General features: G+C 37.9%; 1 protein-coding gene across 3 annotated transcripts in view; it reads right to left on the bottom strand.

Annotated features, from left to right (window-relative positions):
- The window catches only part of vps13a (vacuolar protein sorting 13 homolog A), a 41,305-nt gene that overhangs the window by 2,816 nt on the left and 18,073 nt on the right, over positions 1-20,416 (bottom strand). The window contains exons 39-73 of one of the 3 annotated variants that reach the window (XM_062418104.1): positions 20,119-20,303; positions 19,846-19,989; positions 19,276-19,485; positions 18,915-19,058; positions 18,500-18,601; positions 17,728-17,880; positions 17,373-17,631; positions 16,843-17,003; positions 16,352-16,455; positions 15,900-16,212; positions 15,186-15,322; positions 14,595-14,889; positions 14,146-14,250; positions 13,252-13,398; positions 12,852-12,983; positions 12,492-12,625; positions 11,372-11,440; positions 9,809-9,941; positions 9,205-9,262; positions 8,643-8,814; positions 8,058-8,211; positions 7,757-7,903; positions 7,587-7,668; positions 7,431-7,500; positions 7,203-7,317; positions 6,910-7,023; positions 5,961-6,106; positions 5,757-5,838; positions 5,529-5,642; positions 5,155-5,230; positions 3,720-3,883; positions 3,171-3,216; positions 2,828-2,951; positions 2,498-2,612; positions 124-209 (exon numbers count right to left, since the gene is read on the bottom strand). In XM_062418104.1, the coding sequence (XP_062274088.1) occupies positions 124-209; positions 2,498-2,612; positions 2,828-2,951; positions 3,171-3,216; positions 3,720-3,883; positions 5,155-5,230; positions 5,529-5,642; positions 5,757-5,838; positions 5,961-6,106; positions 6,910-7,023; positions 7,203-7,317; positions 7,431-7,500; positions 7,587-7,668; positions 7,757-7,903; positions 8,058-8,211; positions 8,643-8,814; positions 9,205-9,262; positions 9,809-9,941; positions 11,372-11,440; positions 12,492-12,625; positions 12,852-12,983; positions 13,252-13,398; positions 14,146-14,250; positions 14,595-14,889; positions 15,186-15,322; positions 15,900-16,212; positions 16,352-16,455; positions 16,843-17,003; positions 17,373-17,631; positions 17,728-17,880; positions 18,500-18,601; positions 18,915-19,058; positions 19,276-19,485; positions 19,846-19,989; positions 20,119-20,303 (4,792 nt within the window). Of the gene's footprint in view, positions 1-123; positions 210-435; positions 907-2,497; positions 2,613-2,827; positions 2,952-3,170; positions 3,217-3,719; positions 3,884-5,154; positions 5,231-5,528; positions 5,643-5,756; positions 5,839-5,960; positions 6,107-6,909; positions 7,024-7,202; positions 7,318-7,430; positions 7,501-7,586; positions 7,669-7,756; positions 7,904-8,057; positions 8,212-8,642; positions 8,815-9,204; positions 9,263-9,808; positions 9,942-11,371; positions 11,441-12,491; positions 12,626-12,851; positions 12,984-13,251; positions 13,399-14,145; positions 14,251-14,594; positions 14,890-15,185; positions 15,323-15,899; positions 16,213-16,351; positions 16,456-16,842; positions 17,004-17,372; positions 17,632-17,727; positions 17,881-18,499; positions 18,602-18,914; positions 19,059-19,275; positions 19,486-19,845; positions 19,990-20,118; positions 20,304-20,416 lie in introns of those variants that run through there. The other 2 variants (XM_062418106.1, XM_062418105.1) reach the window with 2 other exon arrangements.

Genomic DNA, 20,416 nt, shown 5'->3' with positions numbered 1-20,416 from the left:
TACTAACACACTGGTTTAACTGGGCAAGTAGAGCGACACAATGATATGCTTGACTAAAATAAAAAAAGAGAAAACATCTGGAATGCTTTTCACTAACTCAATAAGATGATGAAAAACACTCGCCTCTTGGTAATCATCAGGAAGTCGGAGTCATTGACCTTGGCATGAGCAAAGTATCTGTACTTCGCAAAACGTCCGTTCTCAATTTTCTGGAAGAAAAGAAAAAGAAATAATTCAGAATTACCCAAATTATTATACACTGCGGTATGTCTGAATTAAACTAAAATGTGAATGTCAATATGTCTATATTCTATGACAATTCAAGTGCCTTTAAAAACACGTAGACCACAATTCTCAGCAAAGTGAAATTTACAGAAAGATGTTGTGGGTTGGTGAGGAAAGATGGGATGAAACAAAGACAATGACAGGTAGAAGTTGAAACTGAAAGACTTTATTGAGAACAAGACAGAAGTGAATAGTGGCAGTGAATGACTGACAGAGTGATGAAACAGACTTTGATTAATGAGGAGAAAAGAGGCTTCAGGGACTTTATGACTTGATGACGATTTTCTTAACAGTGAATGAATATCTGAACAATGGTAAGAATCATTTTTTATAAATGATGAAAGAAAAAGGATAGGAGTTAAATAATTTAAGCTAAAGCCACTCAAAGAAAAAGAAAAGTTAATTAACAACTACAAAATATAAGAGAAAAAAAACATTTCTTTCACACTAAGGCCTCTGTGAACTCCTGACTAACAGACAGCAGGCAGATAACAAACTCCAGTACAGACTACAGTCATACAAAGCACCAACACTACACTACAGCTGTCACTGCTAGCTGATTTCCTCATCACCCTCATCCTCTGAGCCAGTTCTACTCCGTTCACTGTAGGCCAATCTCCTCTGTGGACATGACAAGAGAGAAGACAGATGTCAGACCGACAGGGATGAAACCTGCTTCTACCCCTGTATCTACCACAGTGGTAAACGTAATTTGATCATTTGAGATAAATGATAGATGTTGATTTCAACCTCACCTGATGACATCAGCCAATGATAAAAAATGTATTTTCCATAAATTAACAACAGTCTGGTCCTTACCCAGCAGCTTTCTCAAATGTGGTTATCCAACTCTCTACTTGGGAAACAGGCTTAAAATGCATTGTGGACAAACTGCTTGTGTTTATCTGCTTTGTAGTTCTTGAAGTCAAGTAAATTTGTCAACAATGTATTTTGAAGCATGTTTCCCAAGCAGCCATGACAGAAACATGAAACATATGCATGAAATGTATTATTATTCTTCAGTTAGTCATCATTCGGCACAGGGGTTAAAACTATCACGAACACATCTATACCCACACAAACGTGGCCTACATCTAAAGCTGGTGACACAGATAGATGACAGTTCAAAGGAAAACATGAATGGAGAAACAACTATGGGAGATTTTGGACCTTCATGTTAGACGAGGATCCCCACCATCATCATTAAAACACCAAATGATGAAACATCCTTTGGAATAATGGTCTACATAAAGAGGTCCTGAAGCTGTTGGGGATGATCGTTGTTGCCCAAAACCTTACTAAGGGACTTGGTTTCTCTAGTTTGTCACCCATCTGTAAACTTTAAGGGAAATTCTACACACAGTGTCTTTACTAGTAGGCAATAATGTAGCTCTGACCTGAGACTCGTAAGCAGCAACTTCAACCCACTCCATCCAGCACAACTTTAGAATAATATCAGCACCAAAACGTTACCAGTAGCTTAAATGAAGCAAAACTGAGACACTTCTAGCCTATTCTAAAATATTTGTTAAATATGCGTCACCACACCAAATTGAAATGAAAGTGCTAATCAACAACACGTTATCCAAGCAGCTGCTATAATTATAGCTGATTTTGTTAAAACCTTGCAGGTATAGATACCATCATTTACCACAACATCACAAAGCATCCTCATGTTAGTTGAGCAGAAATATGGAGCAAAAACAGAGAGGCAGCTCACTGCACAGTGGCTCTGCTTTAGTAAAACCTATGAAAGGGTGAAAACATAATCTTTGCTTTGGCAGTGAGGGGGTTTCACATATCTCTCTTCCTCTTCCTCACACATTTATATTGGTAGCAAAGAAGTGATTTGACCTTGCTACAGCTAAAATAAAGCCACAGAGGTTAGTAAACAACAGAGATTTGAGCTGAATTACTTTCTACCAATCCGTTAACATGAAAAGCCACAACCATCACTGAAATAAGTAAACGGCTTAAAGATAATTCAAATAAAGTGGACTGAGGGGAGGAAGGGTTAAAAAAGTTTTTTTGAAGGAATAACATGTCTGTGTTCATGTGTCTGTATGAACACAGACACAAAACTCCATTAGCAAACCTGAGCAAATACTAAGATGAATCCTGTCGTAATCTCAATTAAATAATAATATTCATAAACTACGATTTGTTTAGGTCTGAGCGTGGAAAACTGATGATGTGGAGATTTTTGTCCTACCTGCAGCATCTGACTGCCAATGCCCTCCCTCTCCTTATATGGTCGTATGACTCTGTCCTCGTGGATGAAGCGAGGAGGACGCAGAGATTGAATATCTTGTGAAGTCTCTGCAGCCCTAGAAATGAAACAATAAGATGTTAATTCATGATGGGAATACAGAAGATTCTTGATGTATTCAAACACAAAAGTGAGCTATTCACTGCATATACACACAGTGTGATCACATACACAAATATTCACAAGAACATGTGAAAACGTTCATAGTTTGTATTCTAATATATATTTTAATATAATTTTGTATATAATGTCACGGCTGTAAAATCCCCATACCTCTTGATCCCTTGGAAGGTACTGCTGGCCATGTCAATAATGCCTCCTGTAGGTCTGGCTACAGCACCAACCAGACCTTTGCCAACACCTTTAAAGAAGCCTGCCGCACCCTCCTTTTGTGCTCCTGCAAAACAGTACATCATAATCATCATAAAGATTACATAAGTTTAATATTAATACATGCAAGAGTATGAGTGCAAGAACCACAAACATGAATCTATACTAGCTGGATTGACAGTTATCTTGATATAATATTTTAGAGCATTAATTTTGTTCATAATAGTTTTACCATTACATTTTCTAATGCCATCACAAAAATGGAAGACAGTCAGACTTAACGTACCTTTGATAGGTTTGGTTACAATCCCTGTGATCCCACTGACAAATCCCTGAAAAGAGACCATGACAATGTTACCAAGTAGAAGCAATTTAAGTGGTCAATTTGCACTATTTTAAGTGTTTAATGATTCAGTGATGACAGATTCAATTAAGTCATTATATTTTTACAGTTCACAACACTTATTTAAGTGTTGTGGTAACCACAAGATATTATGATACTTTAGCCATCTGAGTTAGTCAACTAAAGTGGATATCTTCCACAGTTACAGTCTTTTTACTAAAATATTCCTTCTGTGTCTCAATGGAGTGTTTTATGTTTAGCTGCAGTGGATCGAAATAAAAAGAGGGAATTTGGTACTATAAAAGACAATAACTTTGAAAGATACTGACTTGATTTGACTACTTTGGACAGAAGGAATGATTACAGCAAGAAACATGTGAAAGAAGAAATTCTGAAAAATTGTGAACCTATCCTTTAAGTTGTGTTTTTTTCCACTGATAATGGTTTAATGGTTTAATAAGAAACAATCCAAATGTTTCTTGTTTTACGTACAGACACTAATCCTTTTCCGCCCCTGGTCAGCCCCTCTCTCAGGCCACTGGGTTGTTTGTTCATAGCCTCTCGTCTCTTCTGCTGGTAGTCCTCATCCATCGTTATGGCAGCAACACCCTTTGCCATGGCACCTGTGATCCTGGAGGCTGCACCTGCTATCCCCCCTATGAGGCAGATGAATGTTTATACTTAGTCAGATATATTCTTTAAAACATCTACTTCTTCCTTTGCAACTTTATTTCATAATGCTTAAACTAAAACCCAAAATGAAGAAATAAACTGTAATATTCACAGAAATCGAATTCAAGTTTCTCCTGAATGTAGGCAAGGCAAGGCAAGGCAGTTTTATTTATATAGCGCATTTCATACACAGTGGCAACTCAATGTGCTTTACATAAAACAAACATTTAACAGAAAAAATTGAAAAAAAACATGTAATTTGAGAAATAAAAATAAAACCCAATCATAATAAACACATACATACCACCCCCCCCCCCCCCCCCCCCACACACACACACACACACACTCACACACACTAATAATAAAAACAAAGTACAGAAACATAGAAAGAGAGAGAAATAAAATACTATAATAGAGCATTAAAAATAAGATTGCAGCATAAAATAAGGATTTGCTTTAAAATCATTAAAAGGACATAGAGTGCAAATGAAAGATTAAAATTTAAAGTGCTTTGAAAGAGCTCAATCATAAGCACTGGAGAAGAGAAGTGTTTTTAACCTGGATTTAAAAATATTCACAGTTGGGGCTGATTTCAGTTCTGCTGGTAGTTTGTTCCAGTTGTGTGCAGCATAACAGCTAAAAGCTGCTTCACCATGTTTAGTCTGAACTCTGGGCTCCACTATCTGACCTGAGTCAGCAAATCTCAGAGCTCTACTGGGTTTATATTCTACTAACATGTCATTCATGTATTCTGGACCTAAACCATTCAGTGATTTGTAGACCAGTAGCATAACTTTAAAATCTATTCTATAGCTGACTGGGAGCCAGTGTAAAGACTTTAGAACTGGAGTAATGTGCTCTGATCTCTTTGTTCTGGTCAAAACTCGAGCTGCAGCGTTCTGAATGAGCTGCAGTTGTTTAATGCTTTTTTGTGGGAGTCCAGTCAGAAGACCGTTACAGTAGTCGAGTCTACTGGAGATGAAAGCATGAATCAACTTCTCCTGGTCTGTTTGAGACATACAGTAAAACCCTTCACTCTGGATATGTTCTTAAGCTGATAGAAGGCTGTTTTGGTGATTGATTTGATGTGACTGCTGAAGGTCAGATCTGAGTCTATCAGCACGCCAAGGTTTCGGACTTGGTCGCTAGTTTTTAGAGAGAGTGACTCGAGATGTTTACTGACAGCATGTACACATATAACATGACTAAATAATGACTTAATACATAATATGAGACATATGAGGCCTTTGCTTACCTACGGCTCCCCCCACCAGAGCCTTCACCCCAAGAGCCATTCCTTCGACAAACTCCTCCGGCCCCTGGATGGCTCCCTGGAGGACCCCAGACAACAGTCAATGATGAAGATGAAGGAGGCACAAAGACAATGTCTGCACTGTAGTGGCTTCATGTAGCCAAACTGTTATGTTAATATGAACATTATGCAAACACTTAACACTATACATCTTAAATAATCAATAGGTTTGGATGGCTGCTCACAACCTCTGGTGTCTTTTAATAGATAAATAATCATGTACATGTTTAGCTGAAATGATGACCTCTAAAATGGATGTGTTTTTTAATGCTGACACATTGTTTTGGTGCTTATTTGTTCTTGTGGTATATTACTACCTGATAGGGCTCATAGAAGAAGGCCTCCACCCCCTCAGACAGTCCTCTGATCAGCCCAAAAGGATTTCCAAGTACATCCAGGCCCAGCACCAGCACATACATCTGTTTAATAGCCTGAAATATACACAAATGGATACTGCTAAGCTGACGTGTGTAAATCAAATAAAAAATGCAATTTCAACTATTTCTTGGTTACTGTGGCTTTGTCATTGTGTATTAGTGTGTTACCTGTTTAGAATAATGTCTGATGACCTCCCATTGAAGCTGCTGAGTGGTACAAAACTGGAAGGTCAACTCAAAGAAGGCCAGCCTAAAATAAAAGAAAGACTCAGTACAGTTGCAAGGATTCCTCCAACAACTAATCACACAAAAAGAAAAGTTACTGTGTATAATTTATGTAATGTGTGTTTGCACCGTCATGTGCATACATACTTGAAGACGACGTCCTGTGCGTCAGTGAGTGTGGCTCCGATACTCTTCAGCAGCAGGTTTAGGGACTGGACGGGGATGAGTTCTTTATCTCGCTTCTCCTTCAAGCCGTCTTCCCCTCCTGAACTCAGAGAGAAACTCAGGTGCAGCTGCAAACACAGAGACAAGACTAAGCACGGCCACTTCTGATTTTAATCAAAAACAGACACACACTACAGCAGAATATCACAGACAGAAATTAACTCTGTGTCACTACTGAGTAGATTTCAATGCTTTTATACATTTATTTTATTTTTTAAGTTAAATCCTCTTTAAAGAGCTTGCAATTGTTTTAGCAGAGCTGGAGAACACTTTTAATGATTACAGCATTACATTATTTTTTAAACAAATGTAGTAATTCTCCACACAATTCTTTATTACTTTTTCTATTACTCTCACAGGTAATTTAATTCCTTTTCTGGATGCTTTACTGTGAATTACAACAGAAATCATTCAGTTGTTCTTTGTTAAAATGAAAGTATTGGGAATTGTTTTATACAGACTAAACTAATGTAGTTTATTGTTTGCATTATAATGAGGATAAAAATAAATTCAATAAAAAAGACAGTAATTAACGTGCAGGAAAGTAAGGATGCCTAAAATGCTTGTTTATAGCCCTCTTCTTACTTGAACAAATTTAAAAATAAAATTGCTACTCAGCAAAAACCAAACAAAACAAACTCACTAACCAACTAACAAACCACAAAAAGCATGAACAATATCTAATTACACAAAAAACACAGGCAAGTATAAACAAAAAGAAAAGAAAAGGAGAAAAAAAACCTAGATTATGTAGATACTGTATGTGCAACCCACAGAATGAACGTTGTACTACATTTAGACCTGCAACTATCAGACCGGTGGTGAGTGCTGAAGATAAAAGCAAAGACACAAAAAAAACATACTGACACACCTTGATGGGGGAAATGTGGAAGTACTCATAGAGGCTGATAGGAGAAGTGTCAGCAGCAGAAACGCTGTTCAGTTCTATCTTCATATTCTCGATGTCATTCTCAAACAGTTCCACCTAGAGGAATAGGACAAACAAACACATACACAAGAACACACACATAGGACAAACACACACATACACAGGCACAGAAAAACAGAAATTAGCATGGACCTCATTGTATGTTGATTTGATCAAGTTTATGATAATGTGTGACAGAATCTGAAGAAAATAGAGGGACTGTGAGTGTATTTGACCTCCTGCTCTGAGCTCATGATGCTGGCGTTCTCAGGGGTGAACATGTCCAGGATGGCATAAAGAAAGCCCAGATCAAGCTTCAAATCCATTTCTTGAATCAGCACCTTGAAGTACCTGAGACAGGCAGACATTTCAACAGAAACTTAGTGGCCAAACTGAGAAAACAATGTCTGTATTTCAAATGTTACAGTAAAATAATAAACAACTGCAGTAAAAAAAACAATTACTTGATGCGAGAGATATCCGAGTGTCCTGCTGTCCTGGTAACGATGCTGATATCAGTTAGAGGTTTGGGTTCTGTAAGAAAAATGAAAACAAAAAGAGATTACAGACTGAAAACTCCATATCAAAAGTATATAGTCTTAAATCAAACATTAACAGACCTGCATCCATGGTGATCGACTTTGGCAGTTTCACAGGGTAAAAAACGTAGGGAAAGATGGCTCCTGGCAGCTGATTCTGGATCTGTGGGGACGATGTACATAACGTCTAATGTGTGTGAACGGTAAAAGGAAAATATTTATTTTCATCTTAAACTGGACTTCTTTTTTACCTGTATGCGGTGGATTTGGACGCGGTAGGAACTCTGTCGTGGTGAGACACTGTACTCCACTTTCACCCCAGGCAGGAAGTGCCTTCTGAGTGGAGCATCACATGGCTGCAGCATCCGCATATCCATGCCGTTTGGAGTAAAGCTCACCTGAGAGACAATTAGCAAAAAATCAGGCTTGCAACTAATTATTATTTTCATTATTTAATAAATAAGATCCCATGTTGTTAGTAACATTTTCATTTTGTATTGATCATTTGTTACTGGACCAAATGAAGAAAGTTGATTATATTAAGTCTCTAACCTGGTAGTTGTTTTCAAGGTCCACGATGGCATTGTCAATGGGTCCGGATTCTATGTACTCTTTGAAGCGGCTCTCCAGCATCTCAACTTCTTTAGTGCTCAGAGTCTTCCACCGACTCTTTTTCTTAGGCTTTAATTCCCACACCACATCCGAGCTAAGTAGGAGAAAAGAATTTGAAATTGATTGTGTAGCTACAGCCTGTCTGTCTGACAATTAAATACCATCTGGCCAGCAATGAATTACACTGATTAAGTACGGCCTATAAAGTCTGGAGCTGTATGTTTTTGGTTTTAACAATCTTAACTATAAAGCAGTATATTAATGTAAAATTCACCATTTACAAAACAAAAGAACTCGAGAGTTAAAGCAGATCCTTCATTTGCAGGCTGACTATGATCAACTACAGTTCTTTAATTACACTTGTTGGATTTTAGTTAATCTTATTAAATTTTATTTAAGTTACACTCACTTTTACTACAAATGTCAATGCATTGAGCTCAATATGTACATGTGTCCTACAGTTCTGGGCTTGGCCAGATTTTGTGCATGTTATGTAAAGTCTTATGTATGTTGCTGACTATCTACCTTGTGATCCCGATGAAGGAGACCTCCTGGCTGCTAGTGTTGTTGACCAGAGACACGCCCATGTTCTGTAGCGACAGGATAATTTCCTGCTCAGCCAGCTGTGCCTTCTCACTCTCACACAACAATTTGTAGATGCGATACTCCTCAGTAAACAGCACAACACGCTGGAGACCTTTGGATCAACATTAAACACAAAACATACCAAACTTAATGAATCCAAAAAGGATTATGCTGGTTGTCTCTTTATCCCCTCTCCCCTACAGAGAGGACACAACACTGTATCCTAGAAGCTTTTGCAGATTCACTGATTCTTTGTTTAATTAATCATAGAAGAACACAAGCTCTAGACCTGAAACTAGCCACCCTGCTGTCTACTCGTTTCATAAACTATGTTTTATGACACAGTTTTAATAATTGTGATCTTAGTCCATAACAACATTCATGCACTCTCAACAAATTGTGAAGTCATTGTGAAGTCATTTCAAGTGAATAAACAACTGCAAAGCATTTCAGATTGTATTTAAGTCAACTGGACATTTCAATTCAAGCTCCTTGTATTTACCTTCATAAAAGGAGATCACAAACAGCTTCCTGTCATTGTTCATATCCTCACACAGGTCCTAAAGATTGCGAGAGGAGACAAATATACAAACATCATAAAATCTCATGTGAATAACTGTGTTTACATCCAAAACACATGGAAACTGTACACATCACCGCCACCACATTTACAATTTAGCATTTGGTCAGCAATGGTGATTCACCACCACAGTATCCTATAGCACAAGGTGATATCGTCAAATGTTTTGTTCTCTATGACAAAAATATTGTGATTACATAATACATAATTATATGTAATATACATATGTAATTATATGTAATATACAACTTACACAATTTACAATTTACATATACTAAGGCCAAAAAAAGGAACAAATTCTCACATGAGAACATGAAGCCATTAAATGTTTGGTGTTTTTGTTTATAAAACTGTTGTCGAGCTAAATGCAGACTGATTCCTGCTACAGTATGTACTGGAGAGAGACATGGTCAGAGGCAGATTCAGATTTGAAGAGATGAGATATTAAGGTGTCTAATGAGAAAAACAATAACTAAATAAATATCTGTCCACAACAACAGACATTGTTCTGGCTTGGGTACGGTACCTCCTCACTCTTCAGCTTCCCACTGTAACTTCCACACTTCCAGCAAAGCTCTCTTGACCCAGTGGGTTCAGCCCAGGTGTAGTGCATGGCTCTCCCAGGATCCAGCTCCTCCTGCTCCACCGCCTTCTGAGAGCTGCACATACATGGAAGCCACCCACACAGACACATAATGTATGTATTAGCAACGTAACATACAAACACTGAAAATCAAGAAAAAAAACCCCTTGATTTGATATGACAGGAAGCAAACGATAACAGACGGCGGCAACAATGAAACAGAGGACAATATAACAGAGCCCAACCACCAAGAATTTATCGCCATGACAACCATCCAATCCAACGTACCTGCCTGACAAGAGTACATCAAAATTTCCAAGAAACGGACAGAAATATGACATTATTTGACAGTACAACAGCCAACACCCAAAAGTCTCCAATACTTCTCCTTTAACTGAAGAGACAAAGTTTTAAAAAATGCACATTCACAAGGATACTGATCTCTACTTCGACGACACAAAGCGGACAAGAAAATGAACTAAAGAAAGAGCGGTAGTAGGGAAGCCATAATCTATGGATAGAGATGAAAAAGTAAGAGAAAACGAGTCAATGCAACAGAACTACTGGAAGAAGCAGGAGGTGTGATTCCACTGGCAGAATCCCATCCAGTCAGCGGCATTCAAAACTAGTATTTCTATAGTAAGTAAAGATGATTTAACACTTGATAGGAGACCAAAGAAACATAGTAACAAATGAATAAATGGGTTTAAATGTCTAACCTGCTCCTCCGACTCTACTACAGTCACTCTTAAACATTTTTAGAGCAGCGCAAAAATTTCCAGGATGGCAATCATAAAACATGACTAAGGAATGAAGTATAAATATGTTGTTTAAGTGACAGCAGGGCATAGTAGTGATCATTGGATACTGGAACAAATGATATAATGTAGTTGATGATTTATACATTTACTGTACAGGAAATATCAAAAGTACAGTAATAATGTAATTTTGACATAGTAAAGGTGAGGAGCAGATTACACAAACACAAACACAAACCAGAATCAGAACTGAAGTAGTCTCTTTCTACTTATTGTTACCTGGACTCTTGATTTGACCACACTCTGCACTCAGACGTACTGTCACATTGTAATGACTATGACATAAACTCTTTGATGTTACACCAATCCTCCATTAAATGAATTTTTTCAGCACTCTTCTCTTTTTCTTTAGATTTCTCTTAATCTTTGAAGGTGTTCAATGTTATACTTCATTCTTCCACCTGGTGTCATCCTCCGCAAACCCTTAAATTTTGCTCTAAATCACAGTTCCAACATTGTGTGAAAATGGTTTTTAACACAATAAAATCTGGCAACTCAGCTTCTCCGATCTTTTTTCTTAATGTATATATAAATCATTTGGCACCTACAGAAAGTGCAACACCAATAAACAACTTTATGCAGCACTTTCTGTTTCATGGTTTTCTCCCTCCTCCATTTGTTTACTTTTGCCTTTCTTGTTCTGAGTTCAGAGTGTGTCAGAAGAGTTTCCCTTTTAATATTTTTCTACCTGTCCTCCTCCACTGAGAAGGAGAGATCGAGCAGCTCATCAGCCACCCACGTGGATTCTGTCCGGGCGCTGCATAACCCACAACACACAAACATAAACTGCTATCAGCAAAAAAACAAGCACTGTTAGTTATAGTCAACTAAACTATTAAAGGTTGCTGCAACAAGAGAAAAAAAGTCATTCAACAAGTATGAAAAACACATATCAATGCAAGTGTGAATATTGTGCATAAAACAGTCCCACTATAATTAAAAACTGCTGTTTCTTCATTCAGAAGCAAATTTTGTTGAAAAAGAAAAAAAATGGTTTAAAACCAAACACAGAATAAAAAGAGGAAGAAACTGTAATGGCACAACATAGGAGGCACAAATTTCTGCTTTAATTTACAGTATGAGAGATTTTCTGTTCATACTTCATAGGGCATTTTTTTTAAATTAAACCAAGTGTGGCACATTCACACCATGAGTTGGAAAACTTTCAGAGAACATTTACAGACAACACTTGAACTTCAGATGCACCGTGATATATATTAAAAAAAAAGCTGTGGAAGTGTTCATTTGTGTTAGTAATGTTATTACACTGAAGATATCAGGTTCCAAGTAAACAAGGATGACTACTAACAGCTTGTTCAAGTACTAAAATAAAGCATGTGGAGCCACTCCATCCTCAGCCAGTACTTCAACTGTATTTTCATCATTTTCTCATCCACTCTCTGCCTCCTTCCTCCTTTCTGCATTTCAGTAAGTTCATTTACATAATCAAAGAGGATTCCTCTCCCTAACCCTAACACACACACAGTTACTAGGTAAAAACAGTCACAATCTTATATTAAAATGATAAACCAACCATTTGATCCTTCTTCACTTTTACAAGCGCACAACTTAACTTTATTCTTTTATTTTTGTGGTAATTTAAGGACCCAATCTTTGTTACATGCTTGATGATGTAATGATTACCATGGTTACGTGCCCCCCCACATTTAATATCTGACTTTGGTCCTTTTTCCTCCCAGTCTGAGCCCACTTACAAATATAATCAACCAAGTAATTATGTAATTATTTGTTTTGATTAAAGATTGTCTATTTACTTCCCCTGAACTGTCAACGTTTGGTTCTCTCACCTCTGATGGAATTGCAGAGTCTGGTCTTTGGTGTGGTTGATGATAAGAAAGGGAGCTGCTCCGTCATGGTACTCAGAGAATCTGATTGTGGCAGAGTGTTCTGATAGGTTCACATCGACAATGATCCCGCCCACCTGCAGAAGGAAATCAATAACAGTCTACGTACTGGAATATAGACACTGAGTTCCTTCAATGTCCTGAGGGTGATTATAAAAGGACGACACATACCTGAACATCAACTATTACAGAAAAAAACAAGGTCTTTAACCAGTACATATTGTTAAAAGAAAAAAAAAGAAAAGAAAAAAAGACCACATACGCACAGATGACCATTACCCCTTTGTGTGTGTGCGTACTTACAGAGTTATCCAGGTGCAGCAATAAGCAGTTCTCTGGTCGTGTGAAGTCAATAATCCGAGGAGGCGATAAACAACCATGTACTTTGATTTTGAGCCGCTTGGCATCGTTCTCAGGCCAGAAAGGTATGGCTGACTAAATGTAGAATAAAACAAGACCTTGAATAATACAATGAGGGCATCATCTCATTACACATAAAGTCATTCAGTACTTTATAATAACTTAATTATCAGAAAGGTTTGTTAGAGTTCTGCAACAAAAGGTCAGTTTTGCTCATGCCCAAAAGTCAGGTAAGTGTAAGATATACGTGTTGTGTCTGATTAAGGATTCATTAATTAATTCGTTTTAATGAAAAAAAAAAGAACAAACCACAGATGCTAACAATATTAAATTTGGCTCTGACCTGTTCTGGTTCAGCCTCGGTCCAGTTTTCCTGCCCCACCTCACAGATGTAGACACAGTGCTTGGTTCTGTTGACCAGCATGTAAAACGGCACAAAGGTCACGATGCGGGTCAGACTGAAACTGCTCGCATCAATCTTTACACCAACCTGAGGCAGACATCACACAATACACAGCATCACAATTATGTACTTTTCTAATATAAAACCAAGTCTCACTGACATGTGAAAAACATTTTAATTAGGGCTGAAACGATAACTTAAGTAATTTCAATAATTAGATTTTTTTTTTTTTTTAAATCGAAGCTTTGTTTAATTAATTTCATTGCATTATATGACATGCTCTGATGGTGTTTAACATGGATGGTTATCACTGACGCAAGTCGCGTCACTCGCTATGTCGCGGAGCAGTTTACTAGTTACTTCTTTTCATAACGTCACTGTGTGGGTCATTAACCTTGTGGTTTTAGTCTGTGAACTAACAGCTTCTACCAGACCTGAAAGCCTGAGGTAGGAGGAGCGGGGGAATCTAGTGTATCTAATTTGTATGGTAGCCTAATGATGCAAAAGTTAAAATCAGTCACACTAAAAGTAAGTTCACTCAAGTTAAATGCACTAAGTGCAATAAATGGGTTTGATTTTGAAAAGGAATGTCCAGGAATAAAACCCAATTGATTGTTCATTTTCAGAGACGTGTCTTTTTTGTCCTTTTTCTCATTTTTACTACTGCTATTTAAAAAGGCAAAAGAATTGATTCGATTACTTGAATATGAGCTGCAGCCCTAATTTAAATTCAAATATTGATACATTCAGCTCTTTAAAGTCAAGTAAAGGTTTTGTCACTTAAAGTCTGAATGAGTTCATGTCTGAATTTTGGCATCACTGGCCAATTCTCACCAGGTAATCTTTGTATCGGCCTTTACATTTCACATCTCCATGGCTACCAACTGTGTCCAGGGAAAATTCATCTGACAGCTCGCTGTCTGAGATCATTAAACGGACCTGAGGGATTTAACGTATTAAATCATTAATAAGAAACAACAGGTAGAAGTTATGTATGTAGACCATAGTATTTCAGTGTACAACCAAAGAAACGCCAAAAACAAGTTATTGTCAAAGCAGTATTTTACTGTAACACAACTTCGACTGAGTGGATAGTTTAATTGGAAAATCGGTCAGATTATTTCTTCAGTATCTACCTACAGTAGTGTCCTGCTGCAGCTAAATGTGCTAATTCAGAAATTTCCCTTTAGTACTGATGCATATGTATTCGGTTTTGAACATAACATATTTCTGAAATTACTTTTAATTCATTTCTACTTGATGTATGCCTTTACTTTCTTTACCTTATTGTTTCTCATGAAGTAACGAGGTTTAAAGGAGAAAAGCAGTGGCATGTCATATTCCAGTGGGTGTTTGCGATGGATATCATCAGCCTTGTACTGCAGCAACCTTCCCGTCTTATTCACCATCCAATACGGTGAATGGATAGCAACCACTGTCTGTCCTAGGTCATATTTAACATGCACTGCTATATCCAACTCTTCCCTCTTTCTCTCTGACCCTTCACCATCCTCCTCCTCGTCCTCTCGGAGAGACTGGAACACGATGAAGGTGATCTCCTCCTGGTCTCTGCGGAGACTGTATGATGGGATAAAATATATTGATACAATGAGAGTGATTAATATGTGCCTCTTCTTCTGTTGCAGGCTTAAAAATATGCTATCGGAGAATTCATTATTTTTTTATTTGTTCCAACAAAGGAAAATTTGGTGATCTGTAGTATTGGATTTCAACTATGACAGTGATGTTGTCACACAAAAATCAATCAATAACAATTAAATGTATGAGCATTATTACTGTTTATCTATGCAATGACCAATATACTCAAAATATACAGACTACAAGGACACAGCAAAATATATAAGCAGTCTGACTTGTATTTAGAGGACCAATCCTGAGCCAAGTAATTAAGCAGGCGGAGATCAAGACTTGACTGGTCAACAACTGCAGTGTGAAGCTGGGCAGAGTGGCCTGGGTCCAGAGTGGCTTCAGGGGCAGAGACTCCACTGTCCTGTGGACCAAAGAGCCAAAGAGGGACAACATAAGTCAACATCAAGTGTCAGGTTTCGGCATGATCTTTTACTTGACAAAAAAACAAAACAAGACAAAAAAAAGAAAATACACTTTCACATTGCTTGGCGTGTATTGATTATAAAGTGACTAATTAAAGAGTAATATTCACTTGGCTGAAATTAATTATTTAGTCCACCTACACTGTCTGTGCATCCCATGTGTTAAAGGTGAATTTGTACATCTTAACTGAAAACTGTAAACACATTACTGTTGACCAGCAGCAGTGGAATATTTTTAAATCAAATTTCTACCTTCCAGGCAGAACTCAACTCTTAATTTAAGTGTCAACAGCCATGCTGTGGTGCTGTACTTGGAGCTAAATTGCTAACAGCACATAAACATATAAGGTTAATCATGTTCAACATCTTATTTTTGCATGTTAATATGGCAACATTTATTAATTAGCTCTAAACAAGTACCATTAAGGCTACCTGCCTGATGGGAGAAGACCAATCTATATATATATATATATATATATATATATATATAAATGGTGACTACCAGTAAGGTCATACCTTTAGTTCATAGGCAATGGGATAAGGCAACAGATTGCGCAGCAGGATGGGAGGCCACAGGTGAAGCACAAAGGGCACATCAAAGTGTTCCCCCACACCCCCAGTTTGTTTGAACGTCACAGCGTCCTTAACTGGCACAATGTTGACCATCAGCACACCACTGAGTTCTCCACGGCGACGGCAGGTCTGCTGGAGGCGTGAGTCAGGCTGCAGGTTGCTGACATCTTCGTAACTAAAGCCCTCTGAGCAATCAAACTGCTCTCCCTGATTGTCAGCGTCTTCCTCTGTTATTGGCCGAATGCTCAGCTCAGACCTGAGGGGGCAGAAGTCATGAAATGTGGGTAAAAGACTGACAGCAAAATGAGACTGTGATTAAAAGATAGACAGAGAGAGAAAAATGAGGCAAAGATGTGTGCATAGATGTGCAGGCTAGTTCATGTGCTTGCACTCACCTGTATGAGTCCAGAGGCACACAAAACTCCTCAGTAGGGAGAGCTGTACCCAAACATGTCGACCCCTCAAAAACTTTGAATGGGATTGAGAAATGATTGATGATCTGGATGAAAACAAGAAGAAAATGAATGAAAAAAATCATTTTTAAATTAATATTGATCAGTTATCTGTTTTAAAGTAACTTAATATGTGTGCATTATGAAAAGGAACATTTTTTTCAGTGATTTTGGTATAATCTGGCAGGAAAGGCTAATAATCATAATACACAGTCACTGCTGCCTTTTAAATGAACCCCCTGTCTAATTGATATTATTACATATTCACTTAGCTTAAAAGATTATGTCAACTTGAGACACAACAGGGGGATTGTTGTACCTTGAGGGGACAGTGTAATTTATATGATGCCAACTTACTATATAATACTATCCCACAGATCGAATAAACACAAAATGAGTTAACATGTATGTATGTAACATGATCAGTAATGTACCTGGAAAGGAGAGCGGATCTTGATGTACTTGCTGCCCTCCACAGAGTAAATCTGACAGACCAGGAAGCGAGTGACTCCCGACTCTTTGTGCATTACACTGTACATTCCCCTGCCAACCTTGATCAGGGGGATCACACTGGTTGAGGTATGGCCCACCGGAGCTGGAGAGGACAGAGGAAGATCAGCCCATACAGTATGTGTTTGACTTCGGGGTTTAGGCAATTTTCTTATATTAGGCAAGAGAGTGGGGTGGGGGTGGGAGGTGGGGTTATACAATAGTTTTATTATTGACATTATGTGCTTTGATTAAAAGTTAAAATAAAGTAGGATCAATTGTGTCTAAATCGAATAGCATTCAATTTGATTAAGAGAATAGAATACAAATGAATTGTCCTGATAAAATTCAGTGTAGGCTTTGTATTTAACTAGACTGTGTTGGCAGTAATTGCAGCTGGTGATGCTGAAACGACTTATTTGGTATATATATACTGCATACAGCATATTGTAAGTGCGTATCAAGTGTATCTTACTAGGCTGTATGTAGTAGTCTTTTCCACTCAAGGAGGTCATAGCGGAGAACTGGTCGGAGTCTGTAGTGGTTGAATAGTCCATCCCGAGGGTTTCCCCGTCTTGCAGCTCCACTGTGCGGTTGGTGCTCTGCTGGCCAATGGGACAAAACATCTCACTGTGGCAGACAAACACTGGCAAGCCCAGGCGGTTTTTCACCACAAAAGGAGCTTCATCCTTCTGAAAGCACTCAGCTGTCTGTTTGGCAGCCTCAGCAAATGCCTGCAGAAAGATGAGAATATTAACATTATAGATAAATATACACCCATCCTTTGACAGTTTCCTGTTGATGATGATGATGGCAGCCCCTTTTCTTACCGTGCCCAGATTACTCAGCATGGCCAGTCCACATTTGGAAAGTGTGATGTTGAGCTGGTCCTTACTGCTGATGGCAATGACAGTCTTGTAGTCTGGGATATTGTAATCAACTTCATCTGCCCAACTTGTGTGCTTCACTGGCTTCTTCTTCATCTAATTATGGAATAGTAGAGTCAGACACACTGTATGTATGTGTGCATATGTGACTATAAATATATATAATATATAAGTTAACGCGTTAATAACGCAAATTAATTTTGACAGCACTATATTTTTTGATTAACGCGCGCACGTTCTGTTTGACCCTTGGCCTGGTTGGTAGTTTGAGAAATAAGGAAGTGATGCAGCAGTAATGTTTTGGATAAAAAGCAGAAAAGAAAAGGGTCTTATGAATGGCAAATTCAGCACCAAAGCCCTGCCAGATGGGTCTATCGACAAGACCAAGGTATTTGCATTTATTTTCATGTGAATTGAGTTACCACCGGAGTACGTTGAGTCTCAAATACCACCTGTTGGCCAAGCATGCGATTAATCGTGAGTTAACTCAAGACAATCATGCAATTAAATATTTTAATCGATTGACAGCCCTAATATATATGTGTGTGTGTGTGTATATATATATATATATATATAATATAATAATAATAATATATAATAATATATAATATATATATACACACACACACATATATATATATATATATATATATATATATATATACATACATATATATGTGTGTGTGTGTGTGCATGCATGTATGTGTATGAGTACCTTCAGTTTTAATGTCCAGGGTCTGAAACCATCTCTTGTCTCATCCTCTAAGGGCTCCAGCAGTGGTTCCCACACTCCCATCATCTCATTGTAATAGTGTACCTACACACAAAACATAAAAAACACAAATAAAACTTCAACAGCCTACAGGAGCATGACTTCTACACATAAAAATCTGAAATATGTCAAATATTGCAGTAAGTTACCATAAATGTGGCAATAATGTCAAAATCTTAAAATTAAATGTTACAAATGTGTCCATAATTCATCTTATAATGGAGCAACTGATGTCAAAGGCAAAGAAAAAAACCTTGAAAAATCTTAGCCAACACACTTCTATTGTGTAGTGAAAGGGTTAATTTACGATTAGGATAAGGTTCTGGATAAGACATTTCTGTGTTTGTGTGTGTGTTACCTCTAAGTTGAGTTCGCTGTGTAAGTTAATGAGTGTAGACCAGTTTGTGACATCTCCATGGAAGGAGGACTTAGCCAGAAGCATGGGGACTGTGCGGTGTCCCACTCCAGCCTCCAGAGTCAGACAGATTGATTTGATGGTCATCTGCAGGGATGGACAGTCTATGAAATACTCTGTTCTTACAAAAGAAGCTAAAGTACAGTTTATTTAGTGCATGGAATAAAATACTACTTCAAAAGATATCAATGGTTTGTGATATAAAAGTGACATTGAAATGTAATAAAAATAAACACTGCAACAAAATCTAAACAACCTGTTCACTGGCTGTTTTATATCAAGAAATCAGCCTACTGTTAAATACCTGTAATGACTCTCCCTGTGGTATCAATGGGACCAGTGACTTTATGTCTTCATCCCCCTCCTCCTCTAGGAACCAGAGTTTGAGTTCCTTCCAGCCCCGTCTCTCCCACATGTCCACGGGGACGGGACTTTCCAGTTCCTCTGGAGTTTCTGCTGTGGTATTCAATGCAGACTGGATGGTGATGACTGTGTTAATGATGATTGGAGATACCTAGACAGAGAGCCAGATAGCAGAGTCATAAAACTGTTTCATACCAACTGAACTGTCAAAAGTTACATTTCAATGTCTAATTCTACACATATAGAACTTTCTTTGCTTCAACATTCACTTTTTTTTCCCCTCAATGGTGGCTGATACAAACTTATATAAGCTGAGATAATATATGTTGCCAAACCGTAAGAATTATTAGACAAAATGCCTCTTTTAACATCAATTTCAGGCAAACTAATACAGGAAAGGGACACTTAAAGGGTATCATGATTATCAATTTTGATGAAGCAATTGATTTTTTCAATTTGAATGACATAATTTCTGAATTTAATTCCTGTGTAATGATCATGAAACACTTGCCTTCAGTGTGAGAGCATTGATGGACACCTCCATAGCCTGAGGGGAGGTTGAGGACTGAGTACTCTGGAAGAACACCTGACACGGCTGTAGTACTGTGGTCACATTGTTTTTCCTCTTCTCTCTCAAGAACGGACACGCCACTACCTACAGCAACAATAGCCATCCAAATAAACTTTTTATATGAGTTAGTCTTAAATGCTGTGATATATCAATTATTTTATTGTTTCAAAAAAGTGTACTTTTTCAGGGTTACATTAAGATGAAAATACGAACCTTGAGGTCCTTGATAACAGCAGTCATCTGTGAACCCTCTGCATCACTTTTCATTACTAGTTCACACTGTGTGGTCATCACCAGGGCTGGGGCGTCGGCACGTGTCAGGTCAGCAACAAACACAATCTCTGGATTTCGCACTAAGACATTCATCTCTGTCTTTGACACAACAGCCGGAGTTGCAGCTGACAGCGGCAGAAAGTATCAGAGGAAAACATCAGTCAAGGGGAGTAAGACAAAAGGGTACACTTAATGTCAAATTAATTAAATTCATTGTTAAATTAATGCAACTCACATA

Source organism: Scomber scombrus, chromosome 4 (assembly GCF_963691925.1).
Source record: "Scomber scombrus chromosome 4, fScoSco1.1, whole genome shotgun sequence".
In the NCBI taxonomy this organism is placed as follows: domain Eukaryota; kingdom Metazoa; phylum Chordata; class Actinopteri; order Scombriformes; family Scombridae; genus Scomber; species Scomber scombrus.
The sequence above is the reverse complement of the archived record's forward strand: the minus strand, read 5'-3'. Positions and strand labels throughout refer to the sequence as shown.